This window comes from Alligator mississippiensis, chromosome 14 (genome assembly GCF_030867095.1).
Source record: "Alligator mississippiensis isolate rAllMis1 chromosome 14, rAllMis1, whole genome shotgun sequence".
NCBI lineage: Eukaryota > Metazoa > Chordata > Crocodylia > Alligatoridae > Alligator > Alligator mississippiensis.
This window is the reverse complement of record NC_081837.1, coordinates 39560627-39581696: the sequence shown is the minus strand read 5'-3', so window position 1 is coordinate 39581696 and position 21070 is coordinate 39560627. Positions and strand designations below refer to the sequence as shown.

The following is a 21070-nucleotide window of genomic DNA, read 5'->3' as shown; positions in this document are numbered from 1 at the left end:
TTAGTTTGTTTTACTCATGGTATCCAGGTCGGTTCCCCAAACTCTGGGCAAAATCTTTGCTTTCTCCTGCGACAAGCCTGCTCTGTGCCCCTTGTGTCTAGTGATCCTTTCTAGGTCTAGCTACAGACGCTGTCATTTTCAACTTCTCTTTTGTTACGGTATGAGATGTGGTTTAGTTTGTGGGACATTAAGGGAAGATGATTAGGGGCAAGAGTTTGCATGGTATCTTTTATTGGAGCTGCGTGGTTGGGAGAGGTTTAGGGAACCTATCGGTAGCAGTACTCTTTTGGGTCTCAGTACTTTTCTGCAGCTCTCTGGGAGGGAGGCAGGCATAGCAGAGCTAAACTGATGATTATTGCCATATTATTATTGCCCTCTTAATTTAACCAATATATTAATATTGGTTATGATATTCTGCTTTCTGGACAGAGTGCTGGGAGTGCATGATTGTGAATAGTGGTTGAAGCTCTTGGACTCTTAGCAAACACCAAGTGCCTTCTCCAAACCCCAATAAGTGCCTCTCCCTTTTTTAAAGAACGTTAAAATGTTCCTTTTTGCTTCCCCTCAATGGCAAAGGAAAAAGAAAAACATGGCACCTGCTGTTTCAAGGCCACAAATCTAAGATGAGAGCCTTTTCTCTTCCCCTTTTCATAAAGAAAATAATCTGTTTTCAAAATGCATGCAAGAGTTCTTGGAAAATTCTTATTTTGCAAACAGATTCCTTTTACAAACCCACAGCGTCTTAAGGAAAACAGTTACAGCAAAGAAGTGGTTTTTTATTTCTCAAATATACAGAAAGGGGATAAGCTTTGTTTAGGCATTTATTTGTAAATGTTCTGTACTTTAAAGCAAGCTTCCTATGGCCCCCCACTGGTGTTATTACTATTTAAATAAGAGGTTCTCTCCAAAATTGAGGAAGGTCATTTGGCATTATCGCTGACAAATATACAAGAAGCTGCTCGAGTATAAAATATTTATAGTACTTGGGGAAGTATTTAGTTATCTAGAAATATTGAGGCAGCCTCTTTACCAAGTGCAGACAGAAGCCAACTCTCCAAGGATTCCTAACGAGACTCAGTGCCTTCGCTGAGGACAAGTTAAGCAAAAGCCTCTCTTCAAAATAATCGTATAAGTTTAATAAGATTTTTATAAAGAAGTGAGCACGCTGGGACTTATTTGCAGTAGAATTCCACTTCCTAACAGAGGTGAAGACATTCAGAGAGTTCTCGGGGCAGGAATAAAGACCATTCCACCCTGTCTTGTCTGCATGGACAGACCACACAACCAGGAGCTGCACATGCTATCAGGACCATCGCGTGAGCATCTGGAGCCAACAGAGGGTGACAGCAGGTAATATTTAATTCCAGCCATCCAGTAAGGATGTCTACATTGTAGAAGGCAGCACAGCGCAGACACCCAAAGCTTTAAACAATGGAACCAGGAGTAAGCCAGGCAGTGAATAAGGCTCATTAACCTTCCCTCAATGGGATGTTAGCTCATTTCATTTCACACTTTCGCTGCTGTCACCTTTACAGTAACGGCCAGATGGGAAACGAGAATAAACGCGCAAGCTTATCTTGTGTAGGACAGCCATGTCCTTGAACATCCTGGGGCTCAGCCACACAAGAAGAAAAAAGGTAAGACTGACTAAATGCTAACGAGCATTCCCCACCCTGCCCCTCCTACAATCATAAGGTTACAAGGAACCTCAAGGTTCATTTGGTCCTTCCCCATCGACCCTCTCATGCAGAAGTAAGCGGGCCTTTGTAGGGCAGAGAAGCCCTACAGCTGCTGCGCTCCGTGGTTTTGCTTGTTGTGCTCCGGCCACGGGGGCATCGGGCTCACTGAGTCTCCAAGCTACATCCCTGGCCCTCCCCATCTCACACACTTGCGGCTGAAGGCACGGACGACGTGGGGATTGCCCTGAGATTCAGTATCAAAAGCAATACACTCCGTGTATTCCTGCTTCTTAGCGTGAGCCCGCAAGATGCAAGATGCCCGCGCTCTGATGCTTTCTCACTGCACAGCAGGCAAGGACAGCTTCAGAAGAGAGAGCAAGAAAACAGGTTGTTGCTCCAGCATCTCTGAAAGACGTTTCAGGTTTCACCTCCAAGAACATGCTTTGCTTTGTGGCTCATGCTTTTATCTGACATCCTCCTAAAAGTTTCCCACCTGGCCTGTGCCCTGCAGTGGGATAGCTCCTCAGATCCCTATGCAGGGTAGACCTGCCCAGTCCTCCTGCCAGGCAGTTTTGGCTGCAACTGCGGCTGCCATACTTAGCAACACAAGGGAACACATGGACCAGCTCCAACCAGAGGGCACTGCTGACCCTACAGGTCTTGAAGGGGGTCTTCAAGAGGAGGTTAGATGGGCACCTAGCCGGGGTCATCTAAACCCAGCGCTCTTTCCTGACTATGCAGGGGGTCAGACTCAATGATCTATTGAGGTCCCTTCCGACCCTAACATCTATGAATCTACAGGGACTCCTAGTAGCTAGAGCCACAGCTACCGGAGTGCTGGTGTCACAGCAGTCAGACAGGAAAAGAAGAGAAGGAGAACAAAAGTGGAGGAAGAGGAAGATGAAGGAAAAGAAGTCAGGAGGACTCAGGGGTGAAGTAGGAGGAGACATGGGAGGTGCTGGATATAGTGGGCACCTTCTCTCATTGAGCCAGAGTCCCCTTCTTATACAATCTCACCCCAAGCCATTCCCCCTGGTAGGAAGGAAGTGCCATACAAGCAACAAGGGTTTGCTCTGCATGTGTGAAGGGTAGATACAGCTATTTTAACAGTTAAACCCAAACTGCTGAGCAGTGATTCAAACCTCCAGTGCCACACAGCAAAAAGGACAAGCCCAGGGATCCCTCCTCTCCTCAGCTGGCTTCTCCGCTCCCTTCCTCACTGCCCTACATTGGTTTCAATGGCTTTTTGCTTCTTTCTTTACTTCCCTGTCATTCGCATCCCTGACTGTGCCCCCCCTTACTTTTGCTTGGCACCATTCATTTTATCCTCCTCTCTCTCCCTCTCACACATTTTCCCCAGACTGCATTATCTGGGGAACATTTGGTGCATCTTTTACTTCAGTTCAAGCAAGCAGGAGGAACCTTGCTACTTCATACCTAGGCCAGTAGCCATAGTCCATCGGTGAATGCTCTGTGATCCAATAGCTGTCTACAGCTCACGGCTTGGGAACTACTAGAGACCCCGACCCATCTGCGGTGAAACAAAGGATAAAACATTGCCAGTGTTTTTCTGTAGTTGCTGAAGTGCAGCCTGGTGATTCAGGGCTTATAAAATGCAGGCCAGATTCAAAGTGCAGGATGCGACAGAATTGGTCAGGTGCTTCCAATAAATCCCATGCAGCTCCATAAAGCTGTTGTCTTCCTTCTGAATTGGTTGCCTGGGGCTTGTAAAAGAGCGGAGAGAGTCCGGGAAGGTTGGGGAGTAGACAACTAGGAGCTGGGGACTTAATATCATGATGATGACCTGCTGGCCCACCACTAACATTACATGGATACTGGCATGACGACAGCTTTGTCTGGTATCTCTTTTTATATTGAATTTTGCCCTTTTGCTTTCTGTAAGGCAGTCAGAGTAGGAGACTGCAGATTATCTGTCTGAACCTGCTGCCCTTGGCCATCAATTCAGGGAGCTCAGCGCTGTATAGGACACTAGAGCAGCCCTGTGACTGAGCAGGCACATAGCTTTTTCACTTGCAATTTCTAGACACTACCCTACCTACACTCGGAGTCTTTTCTTGGAAGGCTGAGTCTTTCATTGTGAAGGGTGATTGCTCCTGAAAGCTTGCAAAGACCTTTTCTTCCAACTATTCAGTTGATCTAATAAAAAGCAATTACATCTACCCAAAGAACCTTGCCTGCCTGAGTCTTTCATTCACATCCAGGCAGCTGACTTCTTGTGGAGACATAGGACTGAGGAGCTACGAGTTATCCAGGGATGTATTTGTTAGTTATCCAAGATAACCTGTATCCTGTCATATGTTAGTTATCTAGGAGTTCAGACCACTCTTAGCCTTAAAACTCCTCTTGCATCAGCCTAGCAGCTCACTGGATAGAGCAGGCATCTTAGGACACCAGGGGAAGGAAGGGGGGTGGGGGTCAGATCACATATTTGAAACTGGTTTATGTGCACTGAGCTTATCTTCTGTTACAGGTTTAAACCAGTTTGATTACTTAAACCAGTTTATGTGCAGCTTCTGTGCCTAGCCATAATTTTCAGCCAGTAGAGGGGGGTGCAGCATCTGTTCTGCTAGGAAGGCTCATCTTCTCTGCTGTAAATACCACGCCAGTCACTCCTTCCACTGCACTCACCTCACCCTCCCACACCGGCCTTTTTCATACTGGGACAGGATGCCTTGAGAAAGAAAGGCAGGGCAATAGTGCTCAGATAACCTAAATTAGTCCCTACTTGGATGGCCTGGCTGCAGGGTAAGGCCAGATTCTCATTTTAGGCAAAATGGTGGCAGAAGTCTGTCCAGAAGGAAGGGAAATATAAGGCCACAGGGCAAGCCTCCTGGCCGTGCCAAGCATGTGCCTTCTGCAGTGAGGTAGAAAGATCAGGCAGGGAGGGATGGGGCTGCAAGGAGCTCCTCCGTCCTCGGGGAGATGGTGTAACCTTGCAAACAGCTGAGGGAAATTAGGTAGCAGCTTCTCCCAGACATAAGCACAAGTCTTTCACGAGCTGTCGCAGTTCCTCTTCCGTCTCGCACAGTGGAGCTCGCTGCTCAGGCAACACATAGCTATGCCCTAAAACCCAGAGCTGGACTACACCCTGCTGCACAAAGCCCTGCAACTGTGCCCTGCACTCAGCAGGGGGATGGGAATAATTGAATAACCACAGGAGACCAAAATCCAGCTTCCAGGGCAGGAAACTAGGAGAGAGAAAAAGGTTAAGAGAGGAAGTGTTGGAAGGAAGTGTGAGAACAAAAATAGAAGACAGGAAAAGGGAGGTTAAAAGATCTGCTTCCTAGATTATTTGTCAGATCCAACCTGAATGAGTCACAAACCAGGTCTGGAATGCCCCTATTCTTATCCCTGAGGGCAGACAAGGGCACGTATGGGTGAAACACAACTTGGCTGAGCTGTTGCACACCTGAGCTTGCCTGTGTGTACACCAGGAAATGACACAATAAAGCACAAGGAATTAAGACAATGTGAAGGGCTCAGTGTGTAGGACTGCTGATGGTGCCAGCTCCTTATGGCCAGTGCTAGGGATCCCAGTGTGTGATGAGGTCTCAGGCCACAGCCCCCTACATCATCCCCTACTGTAGGCAGGTCTTCAAGGGTTGGGTGCCAGGCAGCTACAGCAGGAGAGGGCTCTAAAGGAAGACTCAAGTTCCCATTGCTGCTTGCAGAGGAAGGCAAAGCTAGTAACTTCACGGGTTGCTTCCCAAAAAGTCACCTAAGCACTAAGCAGCAGGGTAGAGAGACCCATCCTAATGGCCGAATCAGAGCAAGACTGAACAGCGCAGAGAGGCTTGCTGATGAGCCATCAAGGAGACACCTTTCACGCAGAGCTAGGCGCTACTTGCTCTCAGCACAGCAATTACTTCCACATCTATCCACACCTACAAGACTATGAAATGAGAGTCAATACCAACCACAAGCAGACAACCAACAATTGCTCCCGTGTTCTTCCTCTACCCCCCGCTTTTGGCTTGACACAGCTGAAGACCAAAACACCACGAAAGGAGAAGAAAATGGGCCACATTTTTGTATCTTTTTATTTACAACAGGATTAAAAAATGCTTGCCCATGAACGACTGATGGTCTCACAGACTTGGTTTGGAATCGTCAGTGATACACTGTGGAAGACCATAGACAGCGACAAACATGGAGGACAGAGGCAGTAAATACTCAGCACTGATCTCTAGTGAGGCTTTGCTTCCCTCCCCTTCCCTCCCCCACAGAATAAGGCAGTGATTTGCTGGGTCAGGTTTGTTCCTCTTTTGTCCATTTAAAGCTTTAGTAAAATTTGCCCCCTAAATTAGACAACCCCAATTCAGGGGGCAGGCGTGGTCTGTAAACTGCACTGTTCAGTTCACCAGGACCGAGCTAAGAGGCTCAGTTGAGTCAAGGCCCAAAATCAGCATGTAAACTAGCCGGGTGGCTGCAGACTTTCCTTTGGCCTGCTTGGGATAAAAGCCAAGAGATGGGACCAGAATGCATCAATGAGCAAAGGAAGAGAACTGAGAAACTGATGTTCGCTTTTGTCCAGGAGCCTTTCTGATATGGTGAAAAGAAAGCCCTCTTTCTACCCCGACCTCTTCCAAGAGCTCCAAACACTGGTACTCCTCAACTCCAACTAGACTTGCAAGCATTCAGCATTTTTGAAAGTCATTGCTCCAATGTTTTCCCCAGTAGTGGCTATCCTCTCCAGCAGAGAGAATTAGAGCCATGCCTCGGCTGGTGCAAAGTGAGGACGCTCCATCAAAGTCAATGGACTTAATGATTTATCGCAGATGAGGTTCTAGGGCCTGCGTGTCCAAAGGCTTGTCTACATGGGCAAAATGTACCAGCACAATTATACCAGCGTAAACTAAATCAGTATGATTATGCCACTATCACCCCAGCATGTGGGCACTCATATTCCAGGAAAAAAAGGTCCCCCCCCCCCCCTTTTTTTTTTCTTTTTCTTTCTTATGTTTCTGTGAAAGAAGTTTATGCTACCCTGGAAAAAGGCACTTACTCTGTTATGAGTGTCTACCAGTCAGGGAAGTTCAGTGGTACATGGAGATAAATAGTGCAATTTTATTTCTCCACAAAAAACCCCCCAAGCCTAGAAGTTTCCCTTGAAATTCAGTTTTAAACTTGGACTCAGGTAGTCATTACAGACATGATTAATGGCTTGTCTAGCTCCCTACCTCCCTGCCAAAAACAGGACATCATTGTTAATCCACCAGTAAAGTTAATTGCTACGGGCCCTTCCAATATGGTTGCAACTACACAAGTCCTTATATCAGTTCTTTGCTATTCCCTGATTGCTTGCAGGAAGAAACCATGCTGCTGTAAGACACAATAAAGTATTGCTAAGGAAAGCCTACCCTCTCCACCTAACCAAAAGCGTATACTGCCTGTGCTTAGGCAACTTCTCTTCTGAGTGAGAGCACAGAATACAGAGGCAGCAAGCTGGAGACTTTGGCCTTCCTTCGTTTGTCAAGTTAGTTTAACCAACATTAAAAGAAGAGAGTCTTCATCTCTAATCCATCTGGAGAGCCTGTGGGTACAGTTCCCTTACCTTCTAATCTCCTTTCTTCACTCCATTTAGGCCTGCCTTGAAATTTCTGGTGTTTAAGGCTCTCAGGAGCCTTCAGGTTTCTCATCTTGTACCGGTTTGGGCAAATGTAGAACCACCGATGACCCAATTCCAGTACTTCTGCAGCTGCTAAAGTTGGCACCAGAATAAAAAGCATCTTGGCAGCATAACGCTAGTGAGTCCTCATCAAACCAGCAGGATGGAATAAAAGAGGAGATGCCTGCTCAGCAGCAGATGGAAGAATGGCTTTGGGACTAGCAGATATGACCAATCAACCAAATTACTACCCAACAAGGAACTACAGTCCAACACAACAAAGAATGTACAGGAGGCACAAAAATGAGACAATGGATAGCATGGAGCCACTTGCTTTGGCACGGTAATTGGCTACGGGAACACACCACACAAATATTTAAATTAGTATTACAGCTGCAGCTCCAAAAAGCAGACTTTTCCTACTATAAACCACTGGGAAAACCATGAAGCATTTGCACTGAATTCAGGTCCAATCAGATCCACTTAAAAACAAAACAAAACAAAACCAACAACCAAAAATACTGACATTTCCCATAGCTTCTTTTAAAACTGAAGATGCCTCAGATGTTACCTATATAATCATCACAGAAGACTATGCAAGAGTGGGGGGAAAGAGGTGTGCTGGCTGGTATGCTCTCTCACCTTGGCCCCTTCTCTGCTCTTTTCTGAGCCGATAAGCATAGGCACCACGCCTCTTTTGATACCAAGGCAAAATAGCTTTGACACAGAAAACTGGGAATATTAGGATTTCAAATGCCTGCAATGCACTTGGGATCAACCTTTAAGGGGTACCTTACAGATCTTTTGCTTCCATCTCCGACTTCCTAGTTGCCCCACAGTGTCCCAGTTCTCCCATGACGGGTGGAGTCTCAGACACAGACTTTTTAAACACAAGCATTAGCACAACCCATTTCACAAGAAAGAGCACACGAGGAGCATGGTGTTCAAGTGCTGAGCACCAAGCAGAGGTAGGTACCCTGAGCCTGTACTGACTTACTAGACAAAGCCCTGTATGAGGTTCAGCAGGCAGGATGACTCTGAAATTAATATGCATTTCACAGCCCCAGAAAACAGCTTTACAACGTGTCTCATTCTGCTACTAGGTGCAAAGGCTCCTTTTTGGAGCGTGTCAGCTCCCATCCTGCAAATGCTCACGCGTGCGATTAATTGTTCTCTTGAGAAGAATCCCACCCGGTCCCAAGGGACTATCCAGGTGCAGCATCAAAACTGCTCCCAGTTATTCCTTTAGGTAATTCCAGGTGCTAATCTCAGCATATTGAGCTAAACGAACTCTGCCTGGTCTGCTGGAGATTTCAAGTCAGCAAAACATTTAAGCAACTAGCAAACCACAGGCAAATACTTCAGCACATCCCTATGGCGTGCAACTCAAGGATGCTTCTTTAAAATGCTGCATTGAAGAGAAGTGGGCTTGGGACATGCTTCACCTGCCGTGCTGAATTCTAGCTGAAAAAGGAAGGAAGGCAGACAGTTGGACTGCATTGCAACACAATATACATCTGACTAGGAGAGCAAGAGGATCAGGGGAAATCATCTGCAGGGCACCATGGCATATGTATGAAAAAGCTGATTCTGGAACTTGCTCAGAGGTGGAAGAAGTTAGAACTGGAACAAATGCAATTTGGTGCAGTCACATCCATCCAATGGAGGAGGCTGGAGAAACACCTTTATTTAAAGTTGTTCTCTATTAGTTAGGATTTTTGGCTTACTTCCTCCCCCCCCCTCACCCCCAACACCAGTAGTTAAACTGCAACCACATTTCCAGACAAGCCTTTCAGTGCAACTGCTCGCCTCAGCTTCAGTAGATGATCAGTGGCTTCACAAGCTGGTGGACACACATTGAGGACATCACAATTACAAGTGGGCACATTTTATTCTCTGGATGCACTCGCGCATTGTTTTTGCTCAACAGCAAAAGCTTTATTGATTCAACACATTATCCTTTCCCCTCTTCCCTCACGCCTTATCTTCAGTTGTGTTCTTCTCCCCACCCTTCCGTTTCTGATCAGAGCATTATCCATGCTTTGAGTTTCAAAACGTTCCCAGAAGAAGATAGTCGACAATTCAAAAGTTTTTTTTTCTCCCCAAGAACCATATAAATTACATGCAAAACATTGTACATAGAGATTAAATAATATTAAAATGCAAATACAGATCAGGTGCACGGTAAAGCTGGACTCTAGGATATGGCAAACACACCAGGGTACATATTGCTTTGAAACCACCATTTTTTTTTTAATGTCATGCATACCACATAATATTCAGTCTTTTGTTTTGTATTTTTTTTTAATACAAAAATACCAGTGCTTATTATACTAGTTACTGAAAAAAGAGAGAGAAACTCAAATTCAAATCTGCGTGCTCTTTCCAAAAGAAATTTTTTTTTTGTTAAGTTAGATAAATATATATACATGTGAAATGTATATTTTAATACTGTATATATATTTATTTAGGGAGAGGAAATAAACTAAAGACAGTTTTAGCCATGGGCATTGCTGAAGGGCTAACCAATTTACAGTTTTTTGAGGGTTTTTTTTGCCAACAGAAGGCTTGGAGGCATAAAATTCAGGTTGCGTAGCTGGGAGGAAGAGATGGGCAGGAAAGGGAGGAAAGATCTCCAAAGGTAGGGTATAGCACATGCCATAAGATGGCCCTGGCCTTGGCCATATAGTCTTGTGTTCTAGGTAAGCATGAAGAAGCCATGGCCAGGCATGACAGCAGGGGACAATGATATGCCATAACCATCTTGAGTTGGCTCACTCATTCCTCGGCAAGACTCACTCCAAGGTGGGGCGTAGAGCTTTCAGGGTGCATTTAGGAGATCCCGATGGTAGTTTCCCACTGATTGATGAACTGGCTGGGAGGTGGGACAGCAGAGAATGGATGAGAGTCAAAGTCTCTCTCATGGCACAAACGAACTGCAGTGCCGCCCCTTTCCCTCCCCGTCAGGTGGCAGCTGCCGGAGACACAACTGTCCACGCCATGTGTCCAGGACACGTCTGGAAAGCAGGAACTCGGGGGACGTGAGAAACAAAAAGGCCTCAACTGTTGCAAGTGGAACGCTGGGAGAAGTCATGATAGCAGCAAATCTTCTTTAAGATACCTTCCTCCTCCAGCTTCATCCAAAGCCAGTGCTGTAGGGGTCTGCAATGCGCTTTGGACCCTCCAACCCTTGGTGAGGACATTCAAAGGCTAGTCAGAGATGACTTCCAAAAGAGCCGAAGGTTGGGCACGTATTAAAAAGGAAGTATTTTCCTCTGCCCTGGAAGATTTGTTATTGAAGGCTGCCCATGCTAAAATGCAGTTTAGTTTTTTTCCTTCTGGATATTTGTGTGTTTTGTTTTGTGTGTTTTGATTTTTTTCCCCCCCTTAAAACGTATTGCACACAACCTCTGAAAATTAAGTCAGATCCCTGTGCAAATTAAAGGGGGGTGGGGAAGAAAGAGGGGGGAGGGGAAAAAAGAAAAAAAGAGAGAGAGAGAGATAGAAACCTAACCACATGATGCAAACTCCAAAAATAAAAATTAAAAAAAAAAATGTTCACCATTGCACACAGGAAGTGATGTAATGTCTTTGGTACCAATCCGCCAATTTATTCAACACAAAAAAAAGCCACCAACCAACCAACCAACAACAGAGACCCTATCATTAAGAACTGGATGCAAAATGATGTTTGGAGTGTTTTAATAACACAACATTCCAAGGCATGTTAACACATCACAGGATATTACTTCATTTCCTGTCTAGCATGGCACTGTTGAATCCCCTCCCGCCCACCCCCCCCAACACAGACACACACGCGCTCACACATACGCGCGCACACACACTATTGGCAGTAAAAAAAAAAAAAAAAAAAAGGAAAAAAAAATCTCCCCATCTTTCAAGGCATGTTGCAGAAAAATCCCCAGATGGTCATGTAACCAACCATGCCTTTCTTAGTCTACAGCACCATTCCCCTGCCCACCATTTCCTTAATAACTTAAGCCAAAGTCATCTGCTGCCAGTTTATCACTAAAACTAAATAGAAAAAATATTTTACATAAAAAATGTATGCACAATAAATGCTTATACTTCAAGCAACCAGCCATACCAACATAATTTATATAAAAAAAGTTTGTGTAATCCAACTGACTTTTAGTACAAAGATGGCTGCTCAGAGAAAGGAAGCTGATTGGAGTCTGACCAATCACTGATATACTAAATTACCTGTCACGTTAAACTGCCAGTCGTGTGATTAAATGCCACTGCAGTCACATGACTCACAGGTTTGGTTTTTTTTCCCCTTTAAACAAAATACATATGGCTGACTTAAAAATATCAGTTTCTGACCTAAAGAAAACTATATTTTTTGCATAATATTTATATATATAATCATTTCCCACCCCCTCCTAATATGGAAACTAGAACAAAAAAATTATCAACTAAATAGCAGACCAGACCCTCATGGTAACCTGCCAGTCACAGAGACTTCTGGGAGTGACGGTAAGTGCCTCTAGCATTTTTTACATATATTTTATTTTATTTTTTAAACAGGTCTGAGGTAATAAAAAAGAGTGACGAAACAAAAATCAATGTCCCCCAAAATATTTATGTAAGCTCATAAAGAACACCACATTTTCATCTACTGTATTTTTTTTGCAAGTCTTTAAAATAGAAAAACCGTTCTTTTTAATGCAACCTTTAGAACAGAACAAAATGAAACAAAAATCTTTGCACGTTTCCTGTCAGATAGGTTGTGTAAACCCAAGAAACGACTATTTTCCCCCTCCCGCCCCTCCAAATGATACGAAATTCAGATGAAGCATGACAGAAATGAAGGAAGCGGATGGGTTCATCTGGATGGAAGGGGTAGGTGCTTTGTGTGGGATTTGGTATTCAGATGGGCAGTGGGGGTTAGTTCTTCTGGGTGTTGGCAGTGCATTGAGCCTAGCATCCACCCCTTGACCAGCGCTGGACAGAAGACCCTTGGAGAGGGACTTTTCATCGGTCTACCTTGACCAGGAAGATGGAACGGAGCGACTGAGCCCCATGGAGAAGGGGTCTAGCCGGTGCTGGGTTAAAGAGCTCAATTCAATGTGTTGTCGTTTAAGGAACACTTATCTCTTGGCAAAGTACCGGGCTCCCATGTGGCAGACGGTGCTTCGGGCAGTGCTTGGAAAAGGCACAGGAGTTTCTGCTGTGCGTTCTTAAAAACTAAAACAATCACTCGCTAAGAGAGCTGGAGGGTGGGAAGGAGGCTGGGCAAAGGGACCCCCTTTTATCGTGAACCCTTCTCTGTAGCCAATTGGGTTCTTTGTCTTCCTGCCCTGCTTTTCATGGAATAAGCGTGGGATAAAAGGGCAGACTCAGGCCTCAGGTATGTCATTTCTCAGTGATACCAGCCCAGGACCAAGCACCCAGCGGAACCAATGGGAGTTGAAGAATTCATCTCCCACCACTCAGGATTTGGCCCTTCCTTGGCTTCAAGAGAATGACTGCTCAAATAACTTCACTGGGTAACTTCCCAGGTGGGCAAAAGCTGAAGCCCAGACCTCAATTCTAGGAAACTAACCTAAAAAAATGGAGGGATACAATAATAATAAGCACAGGACACCCAGGGGTAGTGTTCTCCAGAGACAATAGCGCCAGCTATGACTATCTTCATGAAACACAATTTCTCACATCAGGTTATAGTAACTAAAAAAAAAAAAAGGGAGGCAAATGAGAATCCATGGAGAAGAGAAGACCATCCTAGTCAGGGAGAGCAGAGGGGAATGGGATTAAGCCTAGCTATGAAGCCTCCTCTGGAAGTTCAAGTGAAGGAGGTGCCTTTGCCCATTTGTTCCTCAATAAGACAGGTATGCAATAGCATGGCACACCGGCCAGCAGACAGCATCACCCAGCCCTCGTGAGACACCAAGCAGTTCAATTTGTGGGGTGCATGTTCCACCTGAACAGCATGCTGAAGAAATGACAGGTACAAACACACCCTCTTCTCCACTTTTCTCTCTTCTCTCTGTCCTAAGGAACCCACAAAGCCCTACAAGGGGGTGGCAGGGATTGGAAGCCTTATCAAGGCCCAACTATACCATCGGGTGAGCTGGCATTCAATACATATTCAGACTGCCACCACTTTGAAGAGAATAGATGGGTCCTGGTGTACACACACGGTGCGCATCTTCTGGGATTAAAACACAATCAGCCACTGCTGGTACTCTCACTCCCAGGCCAAAGAAATATTTAACCAGATGGTACAGACAATCCAAAAACCTGCTTTAAAAATCACCTCCGCTTACAGAAGCGGTTCAGAAATAGTCAGCTGTGAAGTTACACATAACTCCCACCAACCATCGAAAAACCTGCCGTCCGATTTCAAACGGTTCAGAGCAACAAAAAAAAGATGCTTCTATGAAGATCCGTAAGAAGAGGAGACCTGCTCTTTCCAGTCGTGGCACTCCGACTGGTGGTGGCATCTTCCGTGGTGCTTTGTGACAAAAAAAACCAGGGGCATTTTCATCAAATCCAATACACTTAAGACTCTTAAAATGTCCTTCATCCCATGTTTTTATGACAATTACTACTTTTGGAGACAGAAAAAAGAGAGAGATAGAGAGAGGCGCACAAAAAACAAAAATAGTGTATAGGTTAGGTACCATTTTTTTCCAAGGTGGAAGACTTTTAACAACTGTAACCATCAGAGTCTCTGTGGGCAATATCAGCATTTCCCCCCACAACTCCTTCCCTCTCCTTTTTTTTTTTTTTTTAAAGGTTTTTGCCATATAATTTTTGAACCTGCACTTTCGTGCTTTTTCCTCACATGTGGATTTATCCAGGGGTAAAATTCCACAAGCAAAAGAAAAAAGAAAAATCACAACGGCACCCTTGATACCGGACTACTGAGTGCACACGTAAGACTCTGTAAGACAATTCAACCTTTTCTTTGAACATGCATTGTTTCAAAATGGACACCCCCCCAATGACACCCGGAAACCAACTCAAGGAGAAGAAATATTGACTTGGCTGTTTTTTCACTTGGGCGAGTGCCGCTGGGGGTGACAACACATCCTCACAATGTTTGCTTAATCCCATCGCCCCCCCCCCCCCAACGTGGTACTCCAGTTCCTGCCACTAAATCATCAAAAGAAAATAAAATTATATACGCATGAGCAGTTGACATGACGTGACCGCAGTGCGAGATCAGTTATTGGTGCCGATGTCACACAGGTGTGGAGCAAAAGGTGGAGGGGGGGATCAAAGTTCAAAGGTCAAACCGATGTCTCCAAGCTGTGTCAGGGGCTTTCAGACTCCGGGACGGGGACCTGGGCTAGATCACGGTCCACTGCATTGTTATTTTTTGTTCAGGGATAAGGATCCGCCTGGGTTACCCCGACCTCACTTTTAGAGTCCGTCAATCCCGGGGTCATCTGCAGCGTCATCATGGGTTTGAGACTCGTATTCCAATGGGGTTTGAGACTCGTATTCCTCCCGGATGAACTCTGGGTGAGTCATGAAGTTATGAATGGAGCTTCTGGATTCGGGTTTCTCAAGGCCTTCGTACAAGGAGCTACGGAACGCATTCACCACTTTGATCTGTTAGGAGGGAGGGTGTGGGAACAAACAGAAGAGAGGTGAGAGGCGGCCACGAGAGATCAACCTCTTCAGGAGGAAGGAGGGGGAGGAAAAACAAAAACAAAAAAAAAAGACAAAAATGCCACAACATCACAACACTACAGAACAAAAAACTAAACAACAAAATGAGAGAGAAGCTATGGAGAACTAGGATGGCCACATGGATCAAATTCAGGCACTAGGGATGTGATGGAGCAACCGACTATGGGGAGACTTCAGAAGCTGCAAGAAAAAACACACACACACACACACAAAAGAAAAACAGAACGTTTCCAAAAACAGATCACTTTGAAATGAATGGAAATCAAAATGCATTAGTTCTCACGTGTGTGCACGCGGCTGTGTGCTTAATCGGCCCCCCTCCCCCCTGACGTCGACAACAGAAAGACACAAAAATGTAGAACTAAAACAAAAGAGAGGTGGGTTAGACGCACAGTGATTTGGCCTCAAGGCAAAAACTCGAGGGTGAAAAGTGATGCATTCTTTTACTTATTTTAGACCTACAAAAGGAACCAGTTTAAAAAAAAAAAAAAAAGTGCAAACTTGTCAAGACCACGTGATGCAGCAGGTCCAAGCAGATGCCAATAACAACAATCAACGGACCCAGCTGAGCATGCAAGAAGGAAACCAAATCTGTGCGAGTTTCCACACTGTTGCCTAGATCCTGGTCAGGAGTTGAGGATCCTTATCTGTGCCAATGGTGCTTAAGGCCATTGCTTCCAGAAGCAGCCATCACTTTGGATCACCCAGCATGAGACAGTGCTGGACCTAGGTTTCAGAGGTAGTGGGCACCCAGAGATCCCATCAGAAGGTCATCAGGGCTCAGCACCTCTGCATAACTAGGCTTGATGCGTGTCAAGCTGGACACTTCCTAAAGTCTGACTGCTTAAGGGACTAGACTTCCACCATGTCACTGCGTTGGGAGGTGAGGTAGAAACAAGCAGAAATTGAAAGCTAGCATTTATAAAGGAGGCTAAGACACTGAATTCTGAACTCCTGCAGGTTCCTTGTAAGAATACGAGCCTGAAACTTATAGCTCTCCCTGCATTCAAGTCACAGTTTGTTCGGTCGCATGGATAAGGTACAAGTTACATCTCCAAATAAGCAAACACCTCCCCCCCCCCGCCTCCACAAAAAACAAAAAGGTGAAGCGCACAGGATTCTCGCAGTGTTGCAACTGCAGTGCTCAAGACCTCTTCACCTGGTGCAATGAAGCCGTCACATTCACCCCCCTCCCAAACAGAGCCACACCACACCATTTCAGCTAACACGTGCACCCACACACACCACATGCTGATGACCGCTGCTGCTCATGAGTGAGTTGTGTGCAACAAACAGTCCACAGGTGCTTTTCTACATGCAACACCGAGGGACCAGGATGTGCTTTCATGGTTTTCACAAAGAAGCTGACCATCTGAACCGTTCCCTTGAAGCCTTCTCAACCTGCAGTGTTCATCTAAAGCACTAGCAGGATCTAAGCCACATCTTTCTACCCCTTGCAAACATAAAGCAACCCAAATTTCTTCTTTTCTCTAGTCTGAACCACTCTTTTCTGGCTCCTCACCTCCTTCAGGCAACACTCCCTACCATACCATTGGTCTCGCCAGTCCAGCCCACTGGTCTAGAATAAGATGTCGATCCCTCAATACTCAGCGAAAACTGTATTCCAGAACACGCTTGCTACTTCAGTGCAGTTGTGACCCTCAGCAACACACTGGATCATCTCATCCTTTCCGCAACTAGAGAGAAGTGGGGGGTTGACTTGATAAATGGAAACTGAGTTTAAACCTTTTACTAAAATAAAAAGGAAACACTTGGCAAGAGAAAGTTGTCAAGGATGAACATCCAGCAACACAGTCATACAAATGCTCACTTCTTTCCTATGAGAGAAAAGCCTCATTGTATTAATAAGCATTCACTCAAGGGGAAAAAGATGGGCTTCCAAAGGTTAAGGACAGAAGCAGCTGCTCTGTCTTCCTGCATAATCCAGGCTGTGAGATTTCTTTCACCCACAATACCTGCAGCAGGAGGGGAGAAAAAAAGTAGACTCCCCTGTAACAACCTGCAGGTTCCCTGGGTGGGCAACATCAGGGAGCTTCCATGGACATTTTTATGTGTGCTCCAAGGCAGGGGGGGTAGGGGGGTGCTGTAATTAGAGCAGCTCCGCATCAGCATCCCGACGCTTCAAAATGGCAGTGAGGGCACTTTAATTAGTTTGACGAGCTTTAGTTAAAGCATCTCTGCTGCCATTCTGAAGTGTGGGGATGCTGATACACGAGACACGGAGGTTGGCTGGAGTGTGCTAATTAGCTTAGGTTAATCAAGTCTGCTCTGAAGCACTGCAATTACAGTGCACTGGAGCAGCCTCTCAGCATGTCTGCAGGCACCTCATGTGCTTGGGGAACCGAGCAGCTCTGAGCACACAAACTGCCACGTGGCTGCAAGTAGCAGCACCAAATACAGCACACATTGGCATCCTTTTATTCCTGCACAGAGCACAGAACATCCTCTGTGCTGTCACAACCACTGCTTTCTTGCTACTTTAGGTATGTCCCAGCAGCAGAGGCCTCCCCCACACCCCTGGAAGCTGGCTGTGCTTACACCTAATCCCGAGTCCTCTTCACCTACTTCAGAGATACAACCTTGAGTCCACCACTGCTATACTAAATCACCAGCTTCCAGGGCTCCCCTTTCTCAATGAGCATCAGCCTAAGAGGAAAAGTGCGGGGAAAAAAGATATTTTAGTCCTCCAACAGCAAGCTGTCAAAGCAAACTGCACTCCCCTATCAAGCCTTGGAGAAGAGGCCACAAATCCCAGCAAATCAACCAGAGATAGCATGCTACCTTTGATGACATTCACTGGGTTAAACACCCTCTTTGGTTAATGCATCACCCACAGACCAAACAGCAACATGCCAGAGCCCCCCAAATAAAAAGAAAGTCCCCAAAGACCCTTGGTCTCATCACAATGGGAGCATTCACAGAACACAGAAAAGGAGGCATCATTCAACGGGAAGTGTAGGGAGGCAGCCCTGCCAGCCTGGAGAGACAACCTATAGCATGGTCAGTTATTCTTCTTCAAGTAGGAGCGCTCTCTTTCCACCTTGAATATGATGGTTGTCTCAAGCAGCTCCACAGTGACTATGTGTATCCAGACTCACTCAGACCAGCACAGAAAAAGCTTCAGAGATGAAACAATTTGGGCAAAATTAAAACAAGCCATTCTTCACACCACAAACAAGCAGAGGGACAAGCACGCACATGAGCTTTCAGCGCCGAATGGCGTGGAAGACACAGATCTCTGGAAGAGCTGAGTGTATACCCAACTTTGTGGCCTCGGCACTCAGACAAGAGCCACGTGGCCTGTGGGGGAGGGAAAAAAATGTGGATTGGTCTCTCTGCATGGATGTTCTGTCTTGGGCAGCTGGAATTCAAAGATGTTTTTCACTACATAAGATCCAGGATCAAATGAGCAGCTCAAGGCTCTAGAGAAATCCTAAATGTTTAGGGCCTAACATGGTGCAAAGGACACGTGCTCTTCGCAAGCTGAGCAATCCTGATCCTTCCTTGTCACTTCACTCCCAGAGCTGTGCAGCCTGGAACAAGCCCTTCAAAATAAGCAGAAGCTACTGATGAGCTCAAGTCCTCTTGTGTCAGGGCATTCAATGGGCACAACGTCATTTCTGAACATTGTCTTTCCAGAACTCCTGGCAGGAAGTTATCAGCACATTCCTACGGGACCACTCCAACTTGATCTGAGGTACTTGTTTTAGTGGGATAAACCTCCCAGCTTTCATGTCAGAAGGGGGCAGGGGAGAAGAGAGCAGAGCAGAACCCTCAAGTCCTCAAAGCCTGAAATTGTAGCAAATAAAAGAGCTGTTAGGTACACACTCAGACTTCTCCCAAGACCAGCGGAGAGCTCTTCAAAACATGCCCTGAACCCCTGTAAAATGCAAAGACACAGAAGCAAACCCATGAGGGAACAAGCCTGCATAAAACAATGAACACGCAAGAGAGATTTTGTTCAAAGCAGCCAATGGCACTTAGACGCCTGTCCATCAGTGACCGAATCCATTAAGACGACTTTGAAAATCTCAGCCGCGCTGCTGCTCCGCAGATCCAGACTGCACATTTGTACCCACGAAGTTGTGTCACCTCTAAACCTTTCAAAGCCTTTTACCAGGTCAGTTGTGTAACACACAGTAATAGCACAGGTCTCGGGGTAGGTCTGCGCAGTACAGCGTGCTAGTTAGGCAGGATGTGTATGTGGGGGAGGTGCTGCTCTAATGCAACCGTGCTGTTCTGGTGACTGTGGCATTGCATGGCTAGATCACACATGGGAAGCTCATTAGTCTGCTCTTTTCTTCGAGTTAAGAGCTAGACTTTTAGCTCAAGCTGCAGAAGCTCATGCTTTTTCCCCCCCTCACAGCATTTGTAGATGACAGCCCATCCATAGGCATCCTGACAGCCGGTTTGTTTGGAGCTCCCTGTACCATGCCACTGCCTCTGACATTTCAATTCCCCTACGTCAATTAAACAACAGGACTAGGTGACGGGAGGGGGAGCTGTTCCTAGAGCTGAACCATCAATTTGTTAGCACAAACAATGGGAAACCTTTGTAAATTCAAGTCTGTCAGAGGAAGACAAGCAGGAAGGGGGACCTTTTTATTGATGCAACCCCAAAAACCAGTCCAGACAAGATGCATCCCACCCAAACCCTTGCCCCAAAAACTCAAACCCAAACATGCTGAGGCTCCAACAGCTCAGAGACTTTCAATGTATTGCTTTTCCAGGTGCCCCCTCTGTGCTTCTAGGCTCTGGCAGACACTTCAAGAGACTGCAAGAAAGGTTATTCGTGTGTTATTTCCAGCCCAGATGGAAGCAGAATTTCTGGTGCTTCTTATGCAAAAGCCTTTGAACGCAGGATCTCCCAGCTCAGCTTTGCAGCCTCACGTTTGGTTCAAGCATCCAAACCCACCCAGATTACGCCCTCCTCCATGTACTTCGCACTGTAGGTGGTTTTGGCTCCATCACCGGTGATCTTTCAGAGCATGGCATGAATTGCATTTGCTTAATGAAAGCTCATTAAACAAACAAAAAACTTATGCAGTTCTCCGTAAGTGGATCCTGCAATGCTTCTGTCCAAAGGAGCTGCCAACATCGGCATCAGCCATGTTTAACATCAGTGGCGTATGGCAATTGCTCTGATAAGACTCCAGTGAGTGTCCAGAACCAAGACCAGTATTTCCTTTTTGCTCCAAAATTTCACAGCCTACAAAGCATCTTAAATTTCACCTGCACTTGGGATTTGCCCTATTTTCAGCCCTGGAGTAACTGCACCAGTGCAAACCCATAGTTAAAGCTACTAGTCACAGTGGGGAAGCTCCCACCTGCTTGCAGCCAGTGTAAGCTGGATGAATTCAAAAGTGTGGTTTGTAGTATACACCTAGATGGTGCTTGCATGTGGTTGACCTACCAGTGCATGCAAAATTAGGGCAAAACTCCCCACGGAGACGAGGCTAATTCTACAAACCACCTTTTGTAGTTCATTCAAGAGGTCTCCCTCTCTTCCGTCACCACCTAAGAGAAGTATAGCAATCAGGGCTGCTGAAATTTTCCATGTAGAAGTGGATGCCAAGAGGGATCAGTTAATTTGTATTCAGGGGAAGGCAGCTTTAAGAAGGACAGAGAGCAGCAGGAAGGGAAGTAGAGCAGAGTCTAGATTAAACTTCAGAGAACACTTAGCAACCTGTTTTTCTTTGGGGAAAGTTGTTATATGGGAGCACATGCTATTATTCACTCAAATTATCCATCCCCCCTGCAATCAGGGAGAAGTATTAATACATTAAAGTGCAGAAATGATCTATTTTGGCAGGAGCTGTCAAAATCCACTACATGTACCTCCCTCTGCTGGCTCCGAGGCAAAGTTAAAATTGATCAGTGCTCCCAAACAGAGCACATTTCCTTCTGACAATTTATTATGCTGGTGCATAGATGCAGAGTAAATAAAAGGCAGCCATGCTCCTTCAGAAACACTTGGGGTTAAAAAAAATAGAGAGACATCAGTGTTGGCTAAATACAGAGGAAAAAAAAAAAAAAAAAAAAGACATCAAAACCAAAAACAACCCCAATGATC

General features: G+C 45.7%; 1 protein-coding gene across 4 annotated transcripts in view; it reads right to left on the bottom strand.

Moving 5' to 3' along the window:
• Nucleotides 1-5722: 5722 nt before the first annotated feature.
• Nucleotides 5723-21070, bottom strand: part of ATP2B4 (ATPase plasma membrane Ca2+ transporting 4) — a 93603-nt gene continuing 78255 nt past the window's right edge. For 3 of the 4 annotated variants that reach the window (XM_006261227.4, XM_019491498.2, XM_019491499.2), the window contains exon 22: nt 14776-14895. In XM_006261227.4, coding sequence (XP_006261289.2) covers nt 14870-14895 — 26 coding nt within the window. In that variant the 3' untranslated portion in view covers nt 14776-14869. Of the gene's footprint in view, nt 14896-21070 lie in introns of all 4 variants that reach the window. The other variant, XM_006261226.4, reaches the window with a different exon arrangement.